Below are 25,432 nucleotides of genomic sequence, written 5' to 3'. Positions count from 1 at the left end.
AGGATCTAGCAACTTCTCACTTTCTTGAGACACTGAAATGAGAGAGATCTTCTATCATGAGGTGAGGATGACATCAAATGGTAGGACTTGCCACACTTATAGAAACATTTGTATGTACATCTTCATGTGAATCCTCTTCATCACTATCTTACTTCTTGCCTGCTTGCAAATAAGCAACACTTGAACGGTCTACACCTGGAGTTGGAGTTCTTTTGGCTTTCTTTCTCGGAATAGTTGTGGAAGTCGAACGTGCGACCCCTTCTCTTCCTATAGTTATAGCCGTAGATGGTGTAGCTAGTCCGTGCTATGCATGATGGAGTTTATGGTTTTCAACCTTACGAGTGATTATCGTGAGATTGAAACTGCACTATATTGTGTTTTTAGAGGATGAGTTTGGGAATATTCTTGGATTCATCTAGGTATATAGCCATAGATGGTGTAGCTAGGTCTAGCACCTCAGCTATCATTTCAGGACAACAAGATTTGGTCCCTTGTGTGTAATGGGAGGGGTTTGCATTCATTCATCTCAAAGATTGGTTGTGGTGGCTAGATGCCTGCGTATAGGTAAACGCTTACAATTGATCACATATATGCTCTAGGGTCACATGAAAGCCACAGCTCTCCCATTTGGTCCAGCACTTTGTGTCTCTAATCCTTGATCTACATGGAGAGTTTGTGGTGGCAGACCGGCTGGCTGCATCGATCTCCATTGCACATCTTCTCATGATGGCTCTTGGTCCCAGCTCTACTCAGAGAGGACCACCTGAGGTGTCACTCTTGATATGGCTCGCCAGATATAGAGATCACGGAGACCTTGCCCCCCACCGCAGCGAGAGACGACCAATAGAGGGAGATACCCGATATCTTTGCATTCCACCGGAGAGCTGCGATGGCACCAAAATCAAAGATGACACTCGATCACATCTCTTGTCATCTCAGGATTTCTGAGTTTTTGTGCTTTGAGTACTATTTGAGTTTCTTAGTATAGCACTCAGCAAGGGCCATAGCGAGCCATTTGCCTCAGCCCTGTGGCTTTATGAGTTACTTTTTTTGATTATACCTTGTCTCGCAGGCCCATGAGGCCTTTCGAAGATGTTAATACATCTTTCTTTCTTCTTTACCTCTCTCTTTTTGTTCTTGTAAGACTGGATATATTCTAGTATTGTGAAGGCATATTCTTCAATGTGGGTGCTTAGTCATGTTTTTACATAGCTTGGTGTTCATGGCTTTGTATGATGCACTTTCATCTGTCAGCAAATAGGCAGTATCAAACTGATTTTGACCTCGAACTCGTGCTTTGAAACATAATTTTTTAAAAGTTTGCTAAATATCCATTTCCGTCCCAACTTCTTTCATATATTATTCAGGGACTATCCTGGATCTTATGTGGTTTCTTTTCATAGCTTACCTATCGTATACATTGTGGTTGTAACAGGTGCTTCATAACATTGCTGTTGCAGAATATTTTCGTGATGGCTGCACAGATCCTCAGAAGCTGTTGGATGTGTTATCAAAAGTCAAGGTGTTTTTGATTGTTTTCTGAGTGTCCTTTGGGTTGTTCTAAGTTCCAATTTTGAAATGAAGTCCTCTTTCTCCATTCAAATTGCTCCCTCTCCCTGCGTCCCCCTCATGAAGGATAGGTGGGCATGGGCTTTCCAGAGGAGAATTGAGGAGCTTTCCAAAAATGCCGGTGAGGATGGAGGTAATGTGACGTTGAACAGTCCTCCAAGTACCAGTGCTTCTGGCATAAAAGGGAGCAATTCCACATCTGCTGTTCCGACAGGGTTGAGTTCAGATGCTGTTGCATGTATGGAGGATTACGATACATCGATACCGACTTTTAATACAGTATGTTGCTTTACTTTGTATGCTCCTTCAGCTTTTGACAACTGTCCAGCATAGTGATAAGAGAGCGATGTTGCTAATACTTTTCTTATTTTCTGATGTGCAGGCTGTCATTCTTTATCATCTTCAGCAGTTTACAGCAGCACTTTCCGTACTAGAGCCGCTTTATCAAAATATTGAACCCATTGATGAGGTATCTGTGAACGATGTCAATTGTTAAGCCCACCACAAGCATGCATTTTTAGTCTAAAGAACGTACAGAAATAAAATATTTAGACTCTGATATACATAACTTGTATGCAGCCAGCAGCATTGCACATTTGTCTGCTGATGTTGGATATCACTTTGGCCTCTTGTCAGCTCAGAAAAGCTGCTGTACGTGCGCTCAGTTAGCTGTGTTTCTGGTTTATTGAATTCTATATTTAAAAAGTTCTGCTTGTGATTCATCTGTCATTGCAGCTCATTTATGACTTTGCTATATTTAATGACAAAGACAAAGATATGCTTGAGTACAAAACATGCTATGTGCATTTGGAAAAGCACTTGTTTTGTTAAATCTTTCTAGTCGTGAGTCCCGTGAGACATTTATGACTTGATTAGCCTTTTTTAAGTCTGCAAGTTGTGGACAGGATGGAAATTTATGGGTGGGGGTGGCTACATATCCAGTAATATTAAAATTTAAGACTAATTACAAGAAGTGCTTATAAGCACAAGGAAGGTAACAGGGCAACCAGTACACCAACTTATGATGATGGTGCTTTGAGGACCTGGTTATGGCAAAACCCTACAACTTTAAATCCTTGATAATTCTACATGGAAAATCCAGATTTCACCTTTGATACATGGCTTTTATTTCTTAAAGGATATGCAAGTCTACACAATGAGCTGACAAAGTTTCACATTTTGGTGTGCATTATTTGTTCTAGGTGACTAGACTATTTTTGATGGACATCTAGATACTAGGCGTATATGTGGCAATGCCCATAGGCTTTTCTTATTCCTTGACATCTAGTTTAGAGTATTGAAACACCCCTTATACATTAGCCATAGCTAACCTAGAGGTTCCTATGCAATCTGCTATCCATGAGCTACCTGCAACTCCACCAGAGGTTATCACATAGAGATAGGGACACACATAGTGTAGGCTAGTGCGTCACGAAAGGATCACTCCTGAGCTAGAGGTCAAGGAAACCACAGACCAGTGATCTCCCAGGTAAGACAAAATGTCCCAATACCACGCGGCCCAGAGAATCATAGGCCTAGATGGGCTCCTTCCTAGTTGGGTATTCTCATGAGGCCCCACTCTTATGAATGAGCTGAGGCTCTCACTTATATAGGCATAGGGTGTCTAGGTGTCTCAACCCTAGGACTACCCTAACTATGCCAAGGGTGCAAGTTACATGACCCTAGGTTGATCGGACCTCCATAACACTAGTTTAGATGTGGACATAACATTCTCTCTCCCTTATTTAGAGAAGGATTGTGACAACTTTGGGAATTGGTGCCGAAGAGAATCAATACTTTCCCAAGTACTATTCCCCTCCCCCTCTTCAGAGCGATCCTTCCACTTAACATTCAGCTCTAGACAACCTTGTTCTAAGTTGGTGCTCCCTATAGTCTAGAAGACATTCCGGTCCATGGGGGCATATAAGTGGTTAGATCCTCGACTTGTACAATCTCATCCTTAGAGACTAAATTATCTTAGGTACTCAACTTCTCTTCCAGCCTAGTGGGTGTACTCGAACACCATTAGGTAATGCAAGTTGTAAGCCACTTCAAAAGGATCCAAGAAAGGACCACAAAGCATGAATATATTTTATAGACCCGACATTCACGCATTACTTGAGAATCTCTTTTATGATTGCAAGATATCTTGAACTACCCATGGGACTCTAGGCTAGTATCCATACATTAGCATGAATGGACTGATTTGTGTCGTAGAATGCTTAGCACTATTGTAGGCAAACCTTAATGAAGGAAGATATACTTTCCCATTAGACTGACTCCGAGAGACAGTTGCTCTCAACATATCTTCTAGAGTGTGATTGACCCTCTGAGTCCATTCGTCTGATCCAGGATGATGAGCTGAACTCAATGCTGAGTCGAGTGTCTGATTTTGTGAGAAATGCCTATTTCAGTCGGTAAGGCATACGGCTAAACAAGTTTTCCACAAATAGGTGGGCGAACGTAGTGGCTGAAATGTTCTCTCTTTTAGGTAATCTTCCGGTATCTCCACAGGATGCAATAGGGATGCTCGTCTAAAGTTGGCGTTGTGAATAATTTCGAACATGCATGCAGTTCGACATTGACCATTAGCTTTGGCGAAAGAGTGTCATTCCCTCTTGAGAAACCTTACACTCTTGAAAGTTGCAATACACCTACAAGCGAAACATAAAGTCTATAAGAAATTCACACTGTTTGATTAGAGTTGATTGATGAGATACGTCCTTGGCAAAGGACTCTTGTTCTTGATTGTGAGTTTGATAAAATCCTTATAGTTGAATTTTATTAGTGCGTGAGAGAATTCATTAATGTGTGTTTGTCCGAATATGTCACATGCACCCCTGCACTTGGGTGCAAGGTGACACACTGGCTACGTCGACAAGTGCGTAATAGTTCATTACCAGGAGATTTTGTCGTATGCTGTGACCCCTTTGTGAGCCCTTGTCCTGGGACAGTCAGGCACAAGCTACGTAAGTCAATCTCTCAGCCATAGGTCAAGTTAGAATATCAGTCCTTGTTCACTAGTACCCACTAGAGAACCGTAGGGTAGTGTTTTAGGTCCAGCCTAGGATAGGAGCCCTTTTGGGCCCCCTCAGGGCTGGAACAAGAAAAGAAAGAGAATGGCAAGGGAAGGGCTGCCTTTATAGGGTACCTTGCACCCCTCCCTAGGCTGCCTTTATGGGGCCAAGGGACCAGCCAACCAGCCCCAAAAGCTCTATAAAAAGGGGGCCTCCAGGCTCTCTTTCCTCGTTCAGTTCTCCCAGCACTTCAGCCTCCTACAGCTCCTCCTCAGCCCCCTCTGAACAGCCTGACACTCACCCCCAGTGGCCCTCTGAACAGCCTCAGCCCTTGGCATCAGTTTAGCCCTCTGGGGACGGTGTTACGCAGCACATCAGACGGGGAGTCGGGGCAGCGAACGGAGTAAGGTTTGGGGTCTGTTTCAGCACTCTTTTCAGTTATCTTTTACAGTTTTACATAGCTCATTCTCAGCTCTTTATTTCAGTCATCTCTCAGCTCTCTTATAGGATCTATCACTCCTAGCTTTCACTCTCTCACTCACGTAGTAACCCTGCATTCTGGTGGACAGCACAAGCCTCTCCCTTGCCTTGCAGAAGCGTCATACATCGTCAGTGTGGACAGCATCAAGGTCTCGGTATTGGTCGGTGTTGCCTCTCAGGTCTTTGGGTTTGCTCTATGTGTGCACAGTGAGCTCTTCAGAAGTGCATTCCGTGCTCTCTCAAAGAGTGTTCTTTGTATTTCTCAGTTCTCCAAGTATAAAGCAAATTCTTCCCTGATTGGGGGAGGGGCCCCCCAGTGGGTATAGGGATCTGTTCGGTTGTCGACTCTACTCTCTCTCTACCCTCATCTCCCTTCTCTCTCTATGGTGTACAACCCTAATTCCTCGCTAAAGGTTTAAAGATGGTCTTGCTGTGAATTCCACGATCAGATTACCGTTGCATGTTACAGAATATTGCAACAAATCATTATTAAAAAACAATTCGGGTTTCAACATACATAAGAAAACATCACATTCAATTGTTTGCAATAATTGAAAATGTTCCTCTGCTTGAACACATGAATTTAAATCAATTTTCTATGCCATTTTTACCATTGGCCCTTGAAGATATTGAAAGTGAATTTCATGGTTCAAATAATCAACATTGGAAAAGTAGAGGTCACCTCCCCATCTGTGAGCCCCCAAATGAGGAGTACATGGGGGGGGGGGGGGGGTGGACCGTAGGACAAAAGGAAAAGATTTGGGGCTGCCACATGGACAGCAATCAGGCAGCACAAGAAAGGATGTACACAGTACCTGGCAGATGGATGGAGGGGAACTGACAGAGACGTGCCATGTGGCTGTCCACGGGTGGAGAGGCACGGCTGTGTGGGGATTCCAGCAGGAAAAGGCAGCGATGAGGTGGTGCTGATGTCAGCAGCCTTTACGGGCCTGTTTGAAGGAGCTCCAGGGCCTGGTAGAGGTCCAGACAGGTGCAGATTTGTAGCAGCAGGAAGGCGTCTCAGTCGCAGCAGGATTTGGGTCCATATGGGCCTGTTTGGAAGTCAGGCTAGGGCTGGTGGACAGGCCTGGGCCAGTGGCAGCCTGCCATGTGGCCTGGCTGTGCCAGCCAGCCCTCGGTTTGTGTGCCCCCACAAGGGGTTTATGGGAGTGATCAGGTCGGCTAGAGGGGTCTGTGGGTTTTTCCCAAGTCGGCCAAAACAATGAGCAAACAGCCCTATAAAAGGGGGCCTTTAAGGCCTCCATTGGCATCATCTGGAGCAGCCTTTTGGGGAGCAGAGAGCAGCAGCAGAGGACATTCCTTGGGCCTACATCCAGGAGGTGAAGGAGGGACAGAGAAGCTGCAGACTTAGCTGAGAAGGTGCTGCCCACCTAGGCTGACTACTTGGGCGGTAATGTGGAGAGATCATAAGCTCAGGAGGAGCATGTGGGCTCAGGGATCTAGACGTGCCAAGCAGATAGTAGGAGAGCTTTTGGTAAGATCAGAGGACTGCTGTTTGTTGGGACTTTGCATCTCTTTTGTATTGTGTGTGGTTTTGGACAGAAATATACCATTGTGGATTCTATATCTTTTTTGGAGCACAGTCTATTTATTGGCTTGCATACATACCAGTGGTTGTGAAGTACATATAAGTAAAGAAGTTTTTGATTCCGTAGTTAAACAGTTCCGTGTGTAATTCTTGGAGACGCTCTATCCATCTTCTACTATGGGATACCCTCTACAGGGATTCATTTCTAATAGACTCTTGGCTATTCAACCACTCCATTGCTGCGTTGCAAAGCCTTTGCACAAGAGAGCCATTAATAAAGTTATGAGTATTGTAGTCATCAAATAAGACATTAACCAGATGCATATTGAACTAGCAATGCTCACAACTTGAATCATAAGAGAAGACATCAAGACTAGAAATGTGAAGATGATTACCTCGAGTCTTCCTAGACTCAACCAAGTTGATTGCGGCTTTACCCTTACCATAGTTTAAAGTGCAAGGGCTTGACAAGCGACCAGGCTTGCCGCAATTCAAGCATAGGCCCATTCGCTCGAGCTTCTACTTGTGTTGGTAAATCAGTACGACGCTCCTTGGTGATATGGCTAGAGCCATGATGCATGAAACGAGTATGCCATTGAGTTTTTGGGCTGAAGCGGTGTATATGGCGGTGTATACACGGATGCCATACATGGGTTGACACCTTTTGGAAAGCTTTATGGGTACACTGCCAACCTTGGCTTATTTGAAGGTGTTTGGCTGTGGTTTGGCTGCAAATGGGTTTATAAAATGAAGTGTAAATCATATGGAAGTGTGGAGAGATACAAGGCAAGGTTAGTAGCAAAGGGGTATGCCCAAACATATGGGTTGGACGATGATGAAACATTCTGCCCGGTGTCAAAGATGACTACCATACGGATCGTGATTGCTTTGGCAACCATGCATGGGTGGAAGCTATATCAAATGGATGTCAAAAATGTTTTTTTAGATGGTACACTTTATGAGGAAGTTTATACGCATCAGTCCAAGAGGTACACACATTACAAATATCCTATGCATGTGTGCAAGTTAAGGAAAGCCTTGTATGGGCTGAAGCAAGCTCCAAGAGCTTGGTGAGAGAGAATGAGTAAAGCCTTGCTAAATATGCATCAAGCAATCTAAAGCTAATAGCTTACTATATGTGAAGCAAGAAGGAGCAAAAATGGTGATTGTGATCATATATGTGGATGATTTAATCATCACGGGGAGTCTTGATGCAGAAATTACAGCAACTAAGAAGAGATTGCTTATGCTTGGGCACTGATGAACGACATAAGTGTTCCTTTACTTGCTAAGTATGTCTTCCTTTTGTTTTTCATAAAAGTTTTTGTTTACCTGTTTTTTCTTCTCTTTCATTTTCTCTTTTATTTTTTGTGTAGGTTTTTGGTCTTTAGAACAACAAAAAATCTAAATTTGTATGATTGGACTTATTCTAGTCTTACAAAAGTATATTGTCATGTGAATTTGACATGAAGAATGTTGGACAGCTAAGAGATTGCCTTGGGATTGAGATAATTGATTCACCACATGGTATTTGGATGCTACAAAGGCAATGTGCTTTGGACATCTTGGAAAAATATGGTATGACAGCATGCAAACCGATCGAAACACCACTTGAGCAAAATGCTAAGATGATTGATGATGGGTACTACTTGCAGGATGTGACTATGTTCCGGAAAATGGTTGGAAGTCTCATATATCTTATCATCACTAGAATGGACTTGAGTTATGCTTTGGGTGTGGTGAGTAAAGCCTTGCAAGAGTCATCTTGACGTAGTGAGAAGAATACTTAGATATGTGAAGCTAAGGAAGGAGGAATATGCTTGCATGGTTATACCGATGCAGATTGGATTGGCAGCATTAATGATAGAAGATCAACTAGTGGGTATGTGTCACCACAATGTAAATATCCTAAGTCAAAGTACAATTGACCATTTATTTGATCATAATTAAAGAGTTTTTCATTTAGGTTAATTATGGTCAAAAGAGTTCTTTTAATGGTCAAAGAATTGACTACAGTCAATGATACTTGACTCTGGTTAAGTAAGCCTGATTTCGGACCGAGAGACTTGGTTTATTACCAAGAGGGTTAACTGCGGTTAACCAGAGAACCACAGAGCTGATTACGGTCATAGAATGTTGACTTTGGTCAACGAGACTTGGCTCACGCCAAGAGGGTTAACTACAGTTAACCAAGATGTGCCAACTTTGGTTGGAGAGTTGTGCCAACTTCGGTTGGAGAGGCTTGATTATAATTAAGGCATCTCGACCCTTGGTCAAAGCCCCTTAATCATGGTCAAGAGGGTTGAGATCGGTCAACTAGAGAAATGTTTTATGTTGTGCGCTTATGTGTTCAATGGGGACGCTGACCGTGACTAGGATTAGTCCACAGTTTATTATTTGCATGCAAAGCGCTAACAATTAATGGGTGCCATGGTGGTACGCTTTAATTAATTGTGGTAGGTACTGAGAAAGGTTGATTTCCCAAGCGCTAATGAGCTTAGCAAGTGACCAGAAGATGTTCGTGTGACCAATGAACATCGAAGACCCTAGAGATTGCCCTTTGTGGCATGTACTAATTTTTAGCTAGTTATTTTGACACTTGGCATGTTGCCAAATTATGGAGCCATGAGCTCTTTGTAAAAAGGATTTCACGTTTGGATTTTGTAGCAGCAGCTCTACGCTGAACTATTGTACTGAGATTCTCTCTTCATGAATAAAGCCTTTGGGGGGGGTCCAGCCCGATGATTGTCCTGGACCCTAGTGTGTTTTGGAGAGAGAGAGAGAGAGAGAGAGTGCAAAGGAGAGAATGTTTGCAGTAGATCTGTCATTGAGGATTGCAGTATGCATTCTCTCTTGGGAGTAGTGTGATTAGTTGGAGCAGCAAGAAACAACACACTGTTGCTTTGTCTAGTTCAAAAGTGAAGTATAGGGGGGCTGCCATAGTAGTGTGATTAGTTGGATGGTTATACCGATGCAGATTGGATTGGCAGCATTAATGATAGAAGATCAACTAGTGGGTATGCATTCTCTCTGGGGAGTGCATATATGTTTACCAAGTCTTTGGGTAAGATAAGTTTATCTTTTTAGAGATGCTTTGGGTTTATATGATGTACAAGATCATGCTGAGCTTGAGGGGGAGACTTGTTGATGTATATGCATCTAGGACATGGATATAGAGGGGTACATACTTGGATGACATGGCTTCTTGAAAGCATGTATGTAAATGGACTTAAAGTCCTTTCTTGTAGATTGTGATGAACGAGTAATCTAGAGTGAAGGTAGTAATGTATCCGTCTCTCGTAATGAAGAAGTATTGCTCATGAGCATCCTCTTTCCCTTGTGTGTTATGTGTATGAATCTTCATCAGTGCTTGGAAGGTGGCACCGGCCACCTTCCAAGCACCGGCCACCTTCTTGAGCTCCTTCTTGAGCTCCCTGGCCAACTGCCTTGCTGAAATGACCTGCAATTTAGGAGTGGCAATGCCGTGCAATGCTACTATTCTACCCTTGTGGAAAAAGCTGAGTGATAGGGCATTTAAATCCATGCTGATTTACCCAAAGATTTTAGCCAATCGCAGCCCAGGACAGCATCTATTGGGCTATCCAGTGCCAAGAGATCCCCAGCAAATTCATAATCCTCAGAGAGCTTGATCCTTGCGTCTTGGCAACAAAATTTACTGACAAAATGCTGTCCATTTGCCACCTCTACTCTCAGCCCATGATTAATCGCAGTAGCAATTAGTCCACCTTTTGTAAGGTCTTAGAATTGATGAAACTATGAGTGCTACGGTTGTCCACAAGCATGTGAACAGTCCTGCCATTAATTTATCCTTTCAATCTGATAGTTTCAGCACCTTTGGCACCCATCAAGGGATGAAAAGAGATAGCATAAATTGCTTGCTGTGCATCCCAATAGATCTCCTCGTCCACAGGAGCACTTTCATTTGCATTCTCTCGTGCAAGAAAAGGCATAGCAACCTAATGCTCCACATGAAAGACTTTAGGCCAAGGGCCTTGCATGCTACATGTGGGCTGAGTGTCATCGGATTGTATACCATGCATATTATGTTCATTAGCACCACTGGGATCAAAGGGAAAATCAGCCCCCTTCATGGCTCCGAGTTGTGCACTCTCTGAATCATCATGAGTGGCATCCAAGGCCTTAGAAGCATCCATTAAATCCTCATCGTCTGATATCTCAATAATCATGCTGAGTTTTGCAGTACCACTGTGCAAACTTCCTGATGCTCAGGAGTCCACTTCTTACTACACTTAAAGCATAAGTTTGCCTGCTTTTGCTGTCCATAATAATCCTGGTGTGTTGTTTAAATTCTGATTTTTCATTTCCAACGCTTTTTCTTTCATGCCAATCAGTCACCTTAGGCTTCTTCTTAGCCTCATTTGCATCCCATATGTGCTGCCTGCTGTCATCTTATACTTGCTGGCATACTTGGGCTCAAATACCTCTGCCAATTGGGCTGTACGCTCAATTGTTTGAGGGTTATGTGCCTTCACATCTGCAGTGAGAGAAGGGCTCATTCTCTGGATGAAAAGCATCAACTTCTCTCTCTCAGATACGTCCTGTACAAACAAGGAAGTCTCCAAAAACGCTGCAAGTACTCTTGGACAGTACCAGTTTGCAACAATGCATAGAATTCAGCCAGATATTGCTCCAGTATGAGCGGGGATACAAATGTGGTGATCATCAACTTCTTGAGAACACTTTCCATGTGGCTGGCCTCTGAGGCGAGTCCCTCATATAACGCTACCAAGTATGTGCATAGTCTTGCATGTGCATACCCGCAAAGATTATGCGATCCTCATCTTGCTTTGGGTAGAAGCGGAAATAATCTTCCAACTTTGTAAGCCACTCCTCCAGCTCATTAGGTGTGCGAGTGTCCCTTTGAACTTATGCGATGTGAGTTTGTCTTTGATATCCTTGGCTGCATAATTCTTGTGTGTGTAACCTCCGGAACTGTGGGCATCATCATGCTTGAGGTTCACATAATCAGAGAAGGACATCTCAAGTTTTATGGCCTCAGGTAGGGCCTTATATAAACGCAAAGAATCTTCTAGCATGTCATCAAAAGTGGCTTATTGCCCACCACTGACCCCCTGCAGTGTAGTAGCTGTTGCCATCTGATGCATTGGCTGCGTTTGGCTATATGTGCTCACCCCCTGGCTGGGTCTCTTTGCCAAATGCATCTCTCTGAAATGATGGCATACCAAAGGACTGAGAAGAGGACTGACCTCTCTCCCACGGGTGTGGGCTGCGATATAAACCAAAGCCAGCTCTAGGCATACTCTCGGTGGTGCGATGAAAGGAGCACTAATCGGATGCACATCAACGGGTCGGCCCAAGAGAGACAGATGAGGCTGCATAGATGCAGAAAGCTGTGAGCCAAAAGATGGCCTAATATCCTACAAGAAGGTGCTCCGTGGCATAGAAAATGCATCATGTAAGTCTAGATAATCCCCATGTTGGGGTACATGCAACGTTCTAGAAGATTGATGCTCATAGGGACTGTGGGCATCTGCCATAAAACCCCTGCGTGGAGCAGACAAAACATCCCGACTCTCTGAGTGGTCCCCTTGCTGGGGTCCTGCATAGCATGGCCAATTTGTTGCTCGAGCTGCTGTCCCATTTGGGCAAGAGTCATATCTTGCATAGCCATGGCCGTGGTAAGCTGCTTGCTGAACTCCTGGCAGATGGCACCCTGGAGCTTAGAAGCAAGGGTATCCAAAAACTGAGACTGCGCTGCTAGTGCTTCGCGAGATGCAGGAGAGAGAGGCTGAGTTGTAGGAATCCTGTACAACTAGTGGATGTACCCATTGTGGAGGGCAATTGCTCATGTTGAGCAACCTCATCACTATCATGCAATGTATCCCATGGGGCACGCTTGGGTGGCATGGTGGTTGTTCGGGACGGAGAAGCCCAAATGCAGGCAAGGAGATGAAGTGTACTTAGAGAAGGAGACAACAAAACCTTGTTGTAATGAGAACTTGATATAGTGTGTAGAACCACAAAAGAAAGCCGATGGAAAAGCTCAGGAAGGAAGTCGTTGAGGAGGCTTCGAAATAGGGTCAAAATGACTGCAAATGGGGCTGTGAGAGGCCTTGAAAAGAGGTTGGAAAAGTTGACTTTTTCTCAAATTAGGGGGGGGGGCTAAGTCACCTAAGACCAGTTAGTCCACTGACCTAAAGACCTCTAGAACAGTTAGGGCATTGTCTTAGGCTAACCCAACTAGATTGCTTAATCCTAGTTAGCACTAACTTAACCTAGTCCCAAACTAGACCCAACTAACTAAACCTAACTTAACTAACTAGACGACTAACCTAATCAGGCCAACCTTAGAACTAGGATAACTAAGGTTTGGAAAAGGGACAGAAGGTGGCATCAAGGTGATGGAGGATGGCTGGCGGAAATCAGTGGGCAGCAGCCCTCAAGTGACAAGGCGGCGGTGGAATTAGCGGGACAGGCGATCATTAGGGTGGTGGTGGAAATCAACAGGGCACGCTGACGATGGGCGTTGATAGGCTCTGACGGGCTCTTGGTTGTTTTAGGCGGCTCTGTCCGTGTGGGCTTGCAAAGCTTGGTGTTTGTTGTGAGTCGTGGGACGTATGGGAGCGGCTGTTTGTGTTGGTTGCTTGTTGCTTTGCAAGCCGCAGGGATAAGAGCGCAGTTTGCCAGTCGAGTGACTGTAAGAGCTGCTTCCATTGATGGAGCAATTGAGCTGTTGATGGATTCGTAGGAGTTGGCGCTGGGCAGCAATGCGTTGTAGCCCGCAATCCTCATGGGATTTGCAGTTGATTTCGAAGCTAGTCGTCGACATTGTATTGCTTCATCTTGTAGTTGGTCTTCGTTATACTTGCTTGATGCTGAAATGCTTTTGCTTGCATGGAGTTTGTTCGGCAGACAGCATTGAGAATGAGAAGCACAGGGTCCTTGGAAGGAGCTCTGATACCAATGCAATGAAGGGGATAGGGGCTGAATTGGTGAAGGCCAAAGATGGTAGGAAGTAGAAGTAGAAGTAGAATTTATTAGCGTCCTCGGGGGGCCAAAAATGACCTATGGGGCCCGTCTCGATACAATGTAAAAAGAGTCCCCTCAAGGAGAGGGGTCAGGAGTCTATGAGTTCTTGACGACGGGTAAAAAGACGAGTGACAAAAGATCCCAATGTTGCCGGAGAGGCAGTGAAGAGAACTGATGTCAATTGAGCGGAGTCCCCCTGTATTTGCTGGTAGTCCTCCCTAATATGTGCATATTGGGGGCACTGTAGAGCTACATGTGCCTCCGTCTCAACTGTCTGCATGTCACAAAGGGTACAGACTCTAGCATGTCTAGGTTGGTGTATCCAAGCTCCTTGCTCAATGGCAAATGTATGAGATCTGGTACGGAACCTGGCGATGTTTCTGCGATATAGAAGGGGGATAGGTGTGCTAATATAAGACTGAGCATGAGTCTCTATGGACATGTATGTAGACCAACATGTGGGATTTATGTTGTCTTGCTAATATTCCAGCTTTACCCTCTTTTCACTTGTCAACCAGTGATTCCGCAAAGTGCTCTGTAAAGACAGTTGAAACTCTTGCATGTTGACCTTTTCAGGCGGCATGGTCAAATATGCTTCCACTTTCCATCTGTTGAACCATTTTCTTATGTCGGTTGCCCATCCTGTGCAGATGACCTTACTTTTGTAGTTCTTTTGTGCTGGCATTCCATGCTTTATGAGGCAGCCTATCAGGTTGCATTTGCTGCACCTCTATTAGGTATTGCATAACTCTGATCAATGCATGAAATTCAATCGGTCTCCTTCCCGTTTCCAACAGAAGTATTGAGTATGGAGTAGTGGGTTTGACACCAAGGTGTCTCCTTAAGAAAGCCTTTTGCATTTTCTCAATATCATTCCATGTAGAGGCTGAAATGCTACCTCCCCATACTTCCACTCCATATAATACTGTCTGCACTACATATGCATCAAACAATACATTTCGAATTTTCCAGTTCCTAGTGTCGGCGTGCGTGCAATCATTCTCAAGATGGTAGTACTTCCCCCAACCAGTGTCCATCCTTCTATGTATACATTGCCACCATTTGTGATCTGCCGGGATATCAACCCCTAAGTATTTGAAGGTGCTGACAATACTCAATGATCTGTCCATCAAAGGTGATCTCAGGGGGATGTTTTGGCTGATTGGTACAGACTGCCATCATCTTTGTTTTTCCGACATTTACTTGCAGCCCGCTTTCCCTATAAAAAGTCTTAAGCACTTGTGAAAGTTTGTGCATAGATTCCGGATCGTATGCAAAAAGAACGACATCATCTGCGTATAACAACAATAGCAATGTCCAAAGCCCCAATTGCGGTCCTTGCAACCCTTTCTCTACTGCAAATTCATTGATGAGTTCCTCCAGTTGGTTAATGCATATTCCGAACAAGGTAGGCGATAGAGGGCAGCCTTGCTTCACTCCCATATTGCTCTCAAATTTATCAGACATACCTTGTGTTTGTTTGAGTCGGCATAATACCTTTTCATAGATGCGAGAGATGCCTACCCTTAAGGCCAAAGGGACTCCTATTTCTTGCATTCTCTTCCATAATCCTCCTCTTGGAATTGTGTCAAATGCTTTCTTGAAATCCACAAAACAACAAAATAGAGTGCGTCCTCTCAGTGTGCATTCATCCATGAGGACCCTTAAGGTAATAAGTGGTCGGCTGTCCTGTGCTCCTTGCGAAAGCCTGCCTGTCCGGTGGCTCTTTTTTGTGCCTCTTCTGCCCATGAGCTGATTTTCATTTCTAGCACTGTACTGAAGAGCTTGGCCAATGTAGAGCTGACCATTATAGTTCTGTAATTTGTGACTGAATTTTTGTCTCCACCTTTGTGTAAAGGCTGGACCCAATTTTCTTGCCATTCTTGAGGGAAACCATGGTGTAGAGCATGTGTTAGGATGTGTGAGAGCCATGTTCTTGCTCGGTCTCCTGTCCATTTCACAAATTCCGCCTGTATCTTCATGTGATTTGATGCTTTGCCATTAGCCATCTTCTTTAGTCCAACTTCAATGTCTTCAAAGGTGAAAGGACTAGTGAAAGGACTAGGAGAGGGGGAAGAGGAGAGGGGAGGAGAGAGAGAGAGAGAGAGAGAGAGAGAGAGAGAGAGAGAGAGAGAGAGAGAGAGAGAGGTATAAGTAGAATTTATTAACGTCCACGGGGGCCCAAAAATGACCCTTGGGACCATCTCAATACAATGTAAAGAAAGTCTCCTAAAAAAGAGGGGTTAGGAATCTGACGACATGTAAAAAGACGGTTGACAAAAGATCCCAATGCTGCCGGAGAGGCAGTAGAGAGAAGTGATGTCAACTGAGCGGAGTCCTCCAATATCTGCTAGTAGTCCTTCTTGATATGTGCATATCGGGGGCACTGTAAAGCTACATGTGCCTCCGTCTCAACTGACTGCAAGTCGCAGAGAGTACAAACTTTGGCGTGTTTGGGCTGATGCATCCAAGCTCCCTTCTCTATAGCAAGTGTAGAGAGAGATTGGATTAGATGTCACATCAAAAGGTACATAGTAGGGGGTGGATGGGGACTTATATAGTCCCTCCACATTTTCCACCTAAAGGGCCTCTAACTTGGCCCTTTTCCCTTCATTACACAATGTCTCCCGTTCTCCTTTATCTTGTATTCCGTGATTGTCCTATTGCTGATTGGACATTCACAAAATCCAAGAATCTCATGCGGTACCAAGGGTAAGTCTTCAACCTCTATAAGTTCTTGAGGAGTAACCAATTGATCCTATAATCTTGAATGGACCACAGAATGTGGGGGATAATTTCGTAACCTGCCCTGTCAATCCGTAAATATACCATCCTTCCGGTAGAAAATTCCCTAGGTGAACGATGTCTATTAGAATAAAATGTGTTACCTTGTGCCCTTCTAATAGACTCCTTGGCAAACTACAACATCTCTTGCATGTCTTGCAAAGAATGTCCTAGCAGCATCCCCTGAATCCAACCATGACTGGTGATTTAGGTACATAAGCATAAAAAGGACTGAAACATGTACTTGAATGCTTTGCACATTCAATCATGGGTAAATGTGCTTCCAATGAAGATTGGAAACATACGCACGAAGCATATTCTCAAGAAGTTGTTTTACTACTTCTGTTTGGTCATCAGACTGGGAAAGTTTGAGAATGGTATCTAACTTGTCAAAGACAAGCATCTAGAATTCACTCAAACTTAGAATCCCTATCACTGACAATGTCAGCTGGCAATCCATATAGCCGAAATAATTGGTCAATAAATTGTTGAGCCAATTGACTTGTTGTAACGGTTGATCTAGTAGGTAAAAATCTACCCGTTTTTGTCGGTCGATCCACTATAACCCATATGGAATCATGACCCTTTCGTGTTGGTGGCAAAGCCATGATAAAGTCCACATAATACGTTCCCATTTATTACCAAGGATTTCCAATGACTGTAATAAAACCGCTCTTCGAAGGCATTCAGCCTTGGTCACTTGACAAGTTCGGCAACCTACTACATAATTCTGAATGAATTCTCTCATCTTAGGCCAATAGAAAGTATGCTTCACAAGAGACAGTGTCATGTGTACTCTAGGATGTCCCGCACTAGGTGCATCATGACACTCCTTGAGAATCTTGGATCAAAGATCCGATACATTCGGTCTTTTGTCATTTCGAAGCAGCAACCCATTCCAAATCATCCACTGACCTCTTGCCGCCTGTACAGTATGTGGCATAATCCCTGAGTCTTAGTCAATCATTGAGCTCCCATCCTATTGACTAAAACGTCTATTTGTCACGCAAAGCCCTCTCAGAGATTGAAATAGGTTAGAGGATATCTCAGTAAATGACATAGCATTTTCAAACTCGATCCGACTTAAAGCATCAGCCACACTTATGATAACGTATTTCAAAATCAAGGTCTTGCTTTATCTCAACCCATCTAGCCTTTCTTTCCTCCGAACCGTCACACACTTACTTAATTGACTGATGATCAGCCAATATTACAAACTTAGAGCCATAGAGGTAGTGTCTTCTAACCTTGAGAGCATGCACTACAGCATAAAGTTATGTTTCCATTGTTGGCCAACAGTATTGAGTGTCATCCAGGTTTTTACTCTCAAAAGCTACAGGTCTACCATCTTGGAACAATGCTGCCTCAATTGCATAATCACTAGCATCAGCCTCTAAACATAAGGTCGGGTTGGATCATGTAGTGCAAGAATGGGTGCTTCCTTGATAGAGAGTTTCAATTTGTCTAAAGCCTTGTTTAAATTGTCGTTCGGATGATAGGCTGATAGGACTTACATCCAACACCTTTCAATCCGTTGGTCAGAGAAACTGTGATTTTGGAGTAATCTCATATGGACTTCTTGAGAAAGACAATAAACCCTTGGAAAGAATGAAGTTGTTTCACAGTCAGAGGTATTAGCTAATCCAAAACCTTTTGAATACGATCTAATTGAGATCAATGCTAACACCGTTCCTAGAAATCTTGTGTTTAAGTAAATTTTCTCCTTCATAAGGAAGTCACATTTACTCATCTTGGCATATAGCTTATGTTGTCTCAACAGAGTCAAGACAATCCGGAGGTGGCCTATATGGTCCTCTAACGTCTTGCTATATATCAAGATGTCATCTAAGAACACAATAACAAACTTAACCCAAATAGTCTCGAAACAAGTCGTTCATCATTTGCTAGAAAGTTACGGGAGCATTGGCCAAACCTAAAGGTAAGTACGAGAAACTCGTAATGGCCATATCATCTGAGTGGGGAAGAGGATGTTTGTTCTTAATTGTCCAAACATTCGTAATCAACACACATTGTCCATGAACTATCTTTTTTGTTTTGTTTCTCAAAAGGAGAGGTGCATAGTCCTAAGGGACTTACTCAGGCGTATATACCCATTTTTTAGGTAATTCTAAAGTTAACAAGCTAATTTATCCTCATCAAACTGGTTCATCCTATATGGTTACTGATAGGTTTAGTGCCAGGGACTAAGTCAATGTGACGATCTATTGCCCTTTCGGGAGGTAAGCCCTTTGGCGATTGAGTTGGAAATATATTAGGTTTTGGTTGGAAGGCCTAATGTGTGCCAACTATATTTTAAACCGGGCTCCTACAAAGGCTTTGAAGACAATCACTCCCTATGAGGCATGGCATGGGAGAAAGCCTTCAATGGACCACTTCAGAGTTTTTGGTTGTGTTGCATATGCCCACGTGCCTGTAGAGTTCAGACACAAGTTGTCAGATAAGGCACTAAAATGCATTTTTGTGGGATATAGCTCACAAAGCAAAGGCTATCGTCTCTACAATCTTGCTACACGTAAGATTTTTGTTAGTAGAGATGTCATATTCTCTGAGAATTCTGCATATACAAATGCTGAATTTCAGATTCCGGCCTCTTCAGATGATGTGTTTGAGGGGATGCTTCCTATAGCATTTGGTTCCCCCGCTGAAAATCAGAATTTAGAGCAACCTCCCCCAGCTCCACAAGTATAGATTCAGCTCCCAGCTGAATTGGTACAACCTCAGGGTGTGGATGAAGTTGTCAGGCAAGAAATTCAAGAGATACACGCAGCCAAAGCAGTCCCGCATTGGTTGCTTCAGACCCTCAGGGAGAGTAGGCTTGAAGCTCCATGGCCTGGCAGAACTCGTAGTGCAATAATGCACATGGAGGGAGCTCATTCAGTTGAATCAGCTTATGCAGGTACTCTTCTTGATGAGGAGCTTGAGACATTTGAAGAAGCAAAAGATAATGTGCATTGGATGAATGCCATGCACGATGAATTGCAGTCCATTCATAAAAATCAGACTTGGGATGTTGTGGATTTGCTACCAGGTAAAAATGCCATAGGTACACGGTGGGTTTTCAAAGTCAAAAGAAAGCCAGATGGGTCCGTTGATCGGTACAAGGCAAGGCTGATTGCAAAAGGATATGCTCAGAAAAAGGGCATAGATTATGAGGAGACTTTTGCTTCTACATCCAGGATGACAACCATCAGGTCAGTTATAGCCATGGCTGCAAATTTTGAATGGAATTTTCATCAGTTGGACATTAAAACAGCTTTCCGGAGACTTGTTGGAAGAGGTTTATGTCAAACAATCTCCGGGCTTTGAAATTTCAGGAAATGCACTTCAGGTATGCAAGCTGAATAAAGCTTTGTATGGGCTTAAACAAGCCCCACGTGCATGGTATGCCAAAATTGATGCCTTTCTGACCAGCAAGGGGCTGCACAATAGTCCAACTGAGAGCACCCTCTACATCAAGAAGGATGGGGGGGATATTTTGGTCATCATTCTTTATGTAGATGACATGCTGCTCACCGGATCAAATGAGGAAGTAATTGCAGATTTCAAGGCCCAATTGAAAGCTATATTTGATATGTTAGACTTGGGCTTGTTACATTTCTTTTTGGGGATCCAGTTTATTCAAGAGAAACGTGGCATTGTTATGTCTCAGTCCAAGTATGTTCAAAAGCTCTTGGACAGATTCAACATGCATGATTGTAAGCCTATGTCCACTCCCATGGAGCCGGGGCTGAAGCTTACAATGCATGATGCGGGTGAATCAATTGATGTCACACTCTATAGTCAGGCTGTTGGATGCCTCATTTATCTCTGCAATACACGATCTGATATTCAGTTTTCAGTTTCTCAGGTGAGCAGGTATATGCACAGCCCAAAGATTATGCATTGGCAGGCTGTAAAACGCATCTTCCGTTACTTGCAAGGTACAAAGTCTTTTGGCTTGATGTTTCCCGGGGGGGTGACTTGCAGATACATGCTTACAGTGACTTAGATTGGGCTGGAGACTATGATACTAGGCAGTCCAGTGGGAATTGTTTCTTTCTAGGACATGCTTGCATTTCTTGGTTGAGGAAGAAACAGTCTACAGTGGCTACCTTCTCATGTGAAGCTGAGTACAGGGCAGCTTTCACAGTGACAGTTGAATGTGTTTGGCTGCGTCGTTTATTTACTGATCTTCATCTTTCATTGGAGGGTCCTTCTCCGATTCTCACTGATAGCCAGAGTGCTATAGCAGTGGCAAAGAATCCTGTGTTTCATGCTCGCACGAAGCACATTGAGGTTCACTATCACTATGTCAGAGAGAAGTTGCATGCAGGAGAGATCAGCATGATCTATGTGTCAACACATGACAATGTTGCAAACATCTTCACCAAACCACTTCCACGTGAAAAGTTTGAGGCATTTCGAAGTGCCCTGAACTTATATCCTTTTGGTGATTGATCATTTCCTTGTACATGACATTGGCAGTGTAGGGGGGTGTTAGAATTATTATTATAATTCAATTCAACAGTGACCAATGTAATGTAATAAGTAGGTTAGGGGCACTTTTCCCTCATTTAGAGGTTTTTCCCCTTAACCACAGTTAGTTCACTAACTACGGTTAGTGAAGGATAAGGTTTTGTCACTTAGACAAAACCCATCCCACTCCTTGTATTAGTCACTTCTTCTATTGCAAGCACTACGTTCAGCTGTCTTGCTTCCTGCTCTCTCACTCTCTCATTTCTAACAGTCTTGTGCTTTGTCCCTTAAAGGGGGAATTAAGCACTCTCCAAAGTCCTACACAATCCATTAGAGTCGCCACAATGTTCTTTAACCAATGCAATGCAAAGCAAAAGGGCTGGGAGACGCTGCAGATTAAATTAACTGTATATGCTTTATTGTCGAATCGGTTACATGGTGGGGGGCGTTCACATACACTTCTTCTGAGAAACTCTCGATGAGGCTGTTAATATTCTATTCGGGGGGCCAGATCTTATTTCTGGCCCCTAGTGCTGTATTTTCTCTCTCCCCCTCCATCTTCCTCCTCTCTCTCTATTGCGATTTCAGCCCAGTGCTTTGTTGAAGTTTTCCCAAGCTGTCATGCAGATTCCAGCTACCAGACAAAGAGGATTTCAGATTGTGATTTGTTCTACAGTGCTGCTATTTGATGGTGCGATTTGGATTCCGGCCACCTGTTGTGGGGATTTCTGAAGTGCGATTCAACTACAGTTAAGGTTTTATGTGGCTTTGGATCTATCTGTAGGTGACATGTGCAGATACTTCTCAACATTAGGTGGTTTTAATCTGAAGTAGGTAGCCTGAATTGCGGAGTTCTACTGTTCTACTAACAAATCATTTTGTGAGGCTGTCTTAGAATATATACTGCTGTCAAGTACATGGGTAAATTGTCATTTGCTGTGAAAATGCCTTTTTGTAAGGCTCCATCTACAAGAATAAAAAATACTCCTCCACAACATTGGATTCTCCTCCCTTCTGGCTCTTTTCTCCCCTTTCTTTGTTACTGGTGCTGCATGTGTGTGTTCTTGCGAGCAGACTAGTTACTGATATACGGGACGCCTCCTTTTGCAGGATGCATTTCAGTACATGGAGAAGGCATTTGGTTTAGGCTTTTTAGTCTCACCTTCAGAAACGGGGAGTAGTGTGACTTCTCAGTCTCTTTTGCTCTCGAATACATCAGACTTGGCTTCAAGTATTGGAAACCCAGGTATTTCGGTGAGCTCTCCTCTTAGCAGCACTATTCCTGAGGCCAGCCTTACAAGGTCATCCTCAGAAGAAGTTCTGGACGAAGAAGTTTTGAGTCTAGGTTTGGATATAGAAGGGTCAAACTCAGGGAAGTCATGTGCTCCACTATCAATACTATCGAATGCAACTCGCGTTTCAGCAGAGAGACCACCCTCTGCTCCTCCAAGGGATTCAAATATCAAGATATTACTGCATTTATACAAGGTCCGTCTTCTATTATGCACTCGGAACATAAAAGCAGCCAAGAGGGAAGTCAAACTGGCAATGAACTTGGCTCGGGGACGCGATTATTTGACAGCTTTAATACTGAAGGCCCAGCTGGAATATTCCCGGGGTAATCACCGCAAGGCTGTGAAACTTTTAATGACAGGCAGCAGCAGAGAGCCAGGAATGAGATGCATATTTTTGAATAATCTGGGTTGTATTCATCACCAGCTTAGGAAGGATCATTCTGCTTATATGTATTTTTTAAAGGCTCTCCATAGTTGTGAATCTATGGCCAAGGAAAAGCCCCTTAAATTGTCTACTTTTTCACAGGACAAGTCTCTTTCCATCCTTTACAACTGTGGTTTACAGCAGTTGAGGAGCGGCAATCCAATTTTGGCTGCTCGCTGTTTTCAAGAAGCTAGTCCTTCATACTATAATCAACCATTGCTGTGGCTCCGCCTTGCAGAATGTTGCATTTCAGCACTTGAAAAGGGTCTACTTGAAGCTAGCTGTTATGATACCTCAATAAAAAAAGATGAATTGAGAGTTCGTTCCATCGGAGAGGGTAAGTGGCGCAAGGTTATTCTTCCTGCTGGCAGTTTGAATCCCACAGTGGCAAATATTGATTCTAGTTTGAAGGTCGACGATACTGATGGTGACATACTGACTATCAGTAGCTCTCCATTGACTAATGGTACTGATTTTTTTGTCCCTGGTAAGCCTCACAAGCTCAGTTTAGTGTTTGCTCGGCAGTGTCTCCATAATGCTGCTCATCTATTAAAACGACTAGATGTTAGATCTGCTAAGGCTGCAGCTGAAGCAGATACTGCAGACAATGAGGAGGAGAGTCCTCAAGATGTGAAGAACCTTTCCATTCAGAAAGGTAGCATGACTGGGAACTCTAAAGGGGGTGCGACACCAGTGTTGGCAGGACTGCAAAGTAGTTCAAATGGTAATAACAAAGAGAGCAAGGGCAGCGGTGGTACTAATGCTATTGTAACTTCACTTTCTGCATATGAAGAGGAGAAAAAGAAGGAGAATTCATCAATCTTGAATTATGTGCTGGCTGATTTAGCTTTTGTAGAGCTTTGTCTGGAAAATGCAGTGAAAGCTTTGAAAACTGCTGAGAAGCTGCTACAGCAGTCTGAGTGCACTAAGGCTTTCAAGTTCCTAGGCCATATGTATGCAGCTGAAGCCTTATGCCTGTTGAATAGACCGAGAGAAGCTGTCGATCACCTTTCAATATGTATGACGGAAAGCAGCAGTCTGGAAACACCTGTAAATGGGGTTGATGAAGATGGACAAAAATGGAAAAGTGGTGAGAATAGTGAGGCAAGCGGGGATGGTGATGATGCGGGTAGTAATATTGCAGGCAATTCCTTGCTTGGTGGTACACTACCTGAGGCTTTAAGCATATCTAGTTTGACAGGTACTCGAGCTCGGGCTTCACTTTACGTCAATCTTGCCATGGTGTATGTCATGCAAGGCGATCCTTCTCAAGCACATCAGTTGGCCATGCAGGCACTTTCCATTAACCCTGCAAATCCGGTGGCTGTCTTGTCTGTGGTATATGTGGAGTTAGTACAAGGAAGAACACAAGAGGCTATAGCTTTGTTGAAGCACTGTCGTCACCTTTGCATTGTGAGCTCAAAACTTGGTTGATAGCTTTTTGACCTTGCATTGTTGTATTGGTGGAAATGACTCCTGCCCTGCTGGAAATTAGGGCATGGAGCATGAAGCCCTGTGTGCTTGTATTTCTTAGTGGTACAGGGGCCTTACGTCTTGTAACATAATTGGTGAAATTACTGACCACATTAGTATGATCGAGTTATCAATTACAAATGTTAGAGCATGAACTGAAAGAAGGTGAATGTTTTGAATAAAAATGGGAGGTGACAACAGCGTGATTTGTGTTCTGTATCATCTTTGAATGTCTGTGTGCTTATCTTACATTTCTTCATATACGCCTCATACCTTAAGTGAATTAAATGTTAAGTTGATATGTCTGTCTCCAGCTGATTTGCATCCAGAGCTGTAGTAATGATGAGGGAGACTTAGTTTCCTTGTTAAGGGTTCTTTTATCTATGATGACTGTTCAATTGTGGTTATTGGCTGTGAACTCGTTGGATCCCTCATTGGTCTCCCTTGTTTTTGACATAGAACGGGCATAGATGGCCACCTTGCTGAACAATGAATCTTTCTGAATCACTGTATAGTTGAGCCTAATGGGTCTCAGGAATTCAATGAGGTTAGTTATACCTGATTGCCACTATATATATTTTGACTCGCGCATATGACTACAGATCTTTTTCTTGCCATGGGAAAGCGATATGTAGTTGGGCTGGAGAATATGTTGAAAGCCTGGTATGGCTACGAGCGGAACATAAATTCTGGATGCTCAATCTTTAACATTGACCTAAAATGTGCATTTCAAAACAGACTTGCAGAATGCTTACTGTGTATCTTGGAAAAGAATCATATGGAATAAACGTGGTGGAGCACATTGGAGGTTTAAATAAGATCAAACGAACAAAGTGGATGCAGGATTTGCGAAGACTAAGGCACACTTGATTGGTGAATGCCATTTTGTCCTGTAAATTTCTAATCTGTGTACTTGGGCTTACTGTGCTCTTCAATTTAACTTGTAAAGGAGTGCCAATGTGTGTGCATGCATGCACACGTGGCACTATGTATAGTTGTTTATGTATATGCATGGGCGTGGAGTTATGCTGTTCTAGGCTAAGGCCTAACATGCATGCACCAAATGCAATTTCTGATGTGCCAAATAGAGGATTCTCTTCATGCTGATCTATACTCATGATCAAAATAAATTTGGAATTTAATAAATTCTAGTTTTTATTATTGAGTAGGGACCATACACATGTCCGAGGGGTTGGGAATCGTTAATTCACATCTTCAAAGCCGCTAGCATGTCCTTTTGGCTTCTTTATCGTTCAACGATATTCAGACATTTGTACTCCACTTTAGGTGCCAAGACGACGGCGTGTGGGGCATGTCTTCCTTACTTTTCCTC

General features: G+C 43.4%; 1 protein-coding gene across 3 annotated transcripts in view; it reads left to right on the top strand.

Moving 5' to 3' along the window:
* LOC147903858 (Tetratricopeptide repeat (TPR)-like superfamily protein) overlaps positions 1–24,296 on the top strand; it is a 28,896-nt gene extending 4,600 nt beyond the window's left edge. Inside the window, exons 2-6 of one of the 3 annotated variants that reach the window (XM_087401687.1) lie at positions 1,436–1,522; positions 1,660–1,848; positions 1,952–2,038; positions 2,149–2,220; positions 22,018–24,296. In XM_087401687.1, the coding sequence (XP_087257813.1) occupies positions 1,436–1,522; positions 1,660–1,848; positions 1,952–2,038; positions 2,149–2,220; positions 22,018–24,060 (2,478 nt within the window). In that variant the 3' untranslated portion in view covers positions 24,061–24,296. Of the gene's footprint in view, positions 1–1,435; positions 1,523–1,640; positions 1,849–1,951; positions 2,039–2,148; positions 2,221–22,017 lie in introns of all 3 variants that reach the window. The other 2 variants (XM_087401679.1, XM_087401694.1) reach the window with 2 other exon arrangements.
* The last annotated feature ends 1,136 nt before the right edge of the window (positions 24,297–25,432 follow it).

Source organism: Dipteris shenzhenensis, chromosome 3 (genome assembly GCF_047967505.1).
Source record: "Dipteris shenzhenensis isolate YYH24624 ecotype China chromosome 3, Dip_SZ_1.0, whole genome shotgun sequence".
NCBI classification, from domain to species: domain Eukaryota; kingdom Viridiplantae; phylum Streptophyta; class Polypodiopsida; order Gleicheniales; family Dipteridaceae; genus Dipteris; species Dipteris shenzhenensis.
Note: the sequence above shows the minus strand (reverse complement) of the source record. Positions and strands in the feature narration are given on the sequence as shown.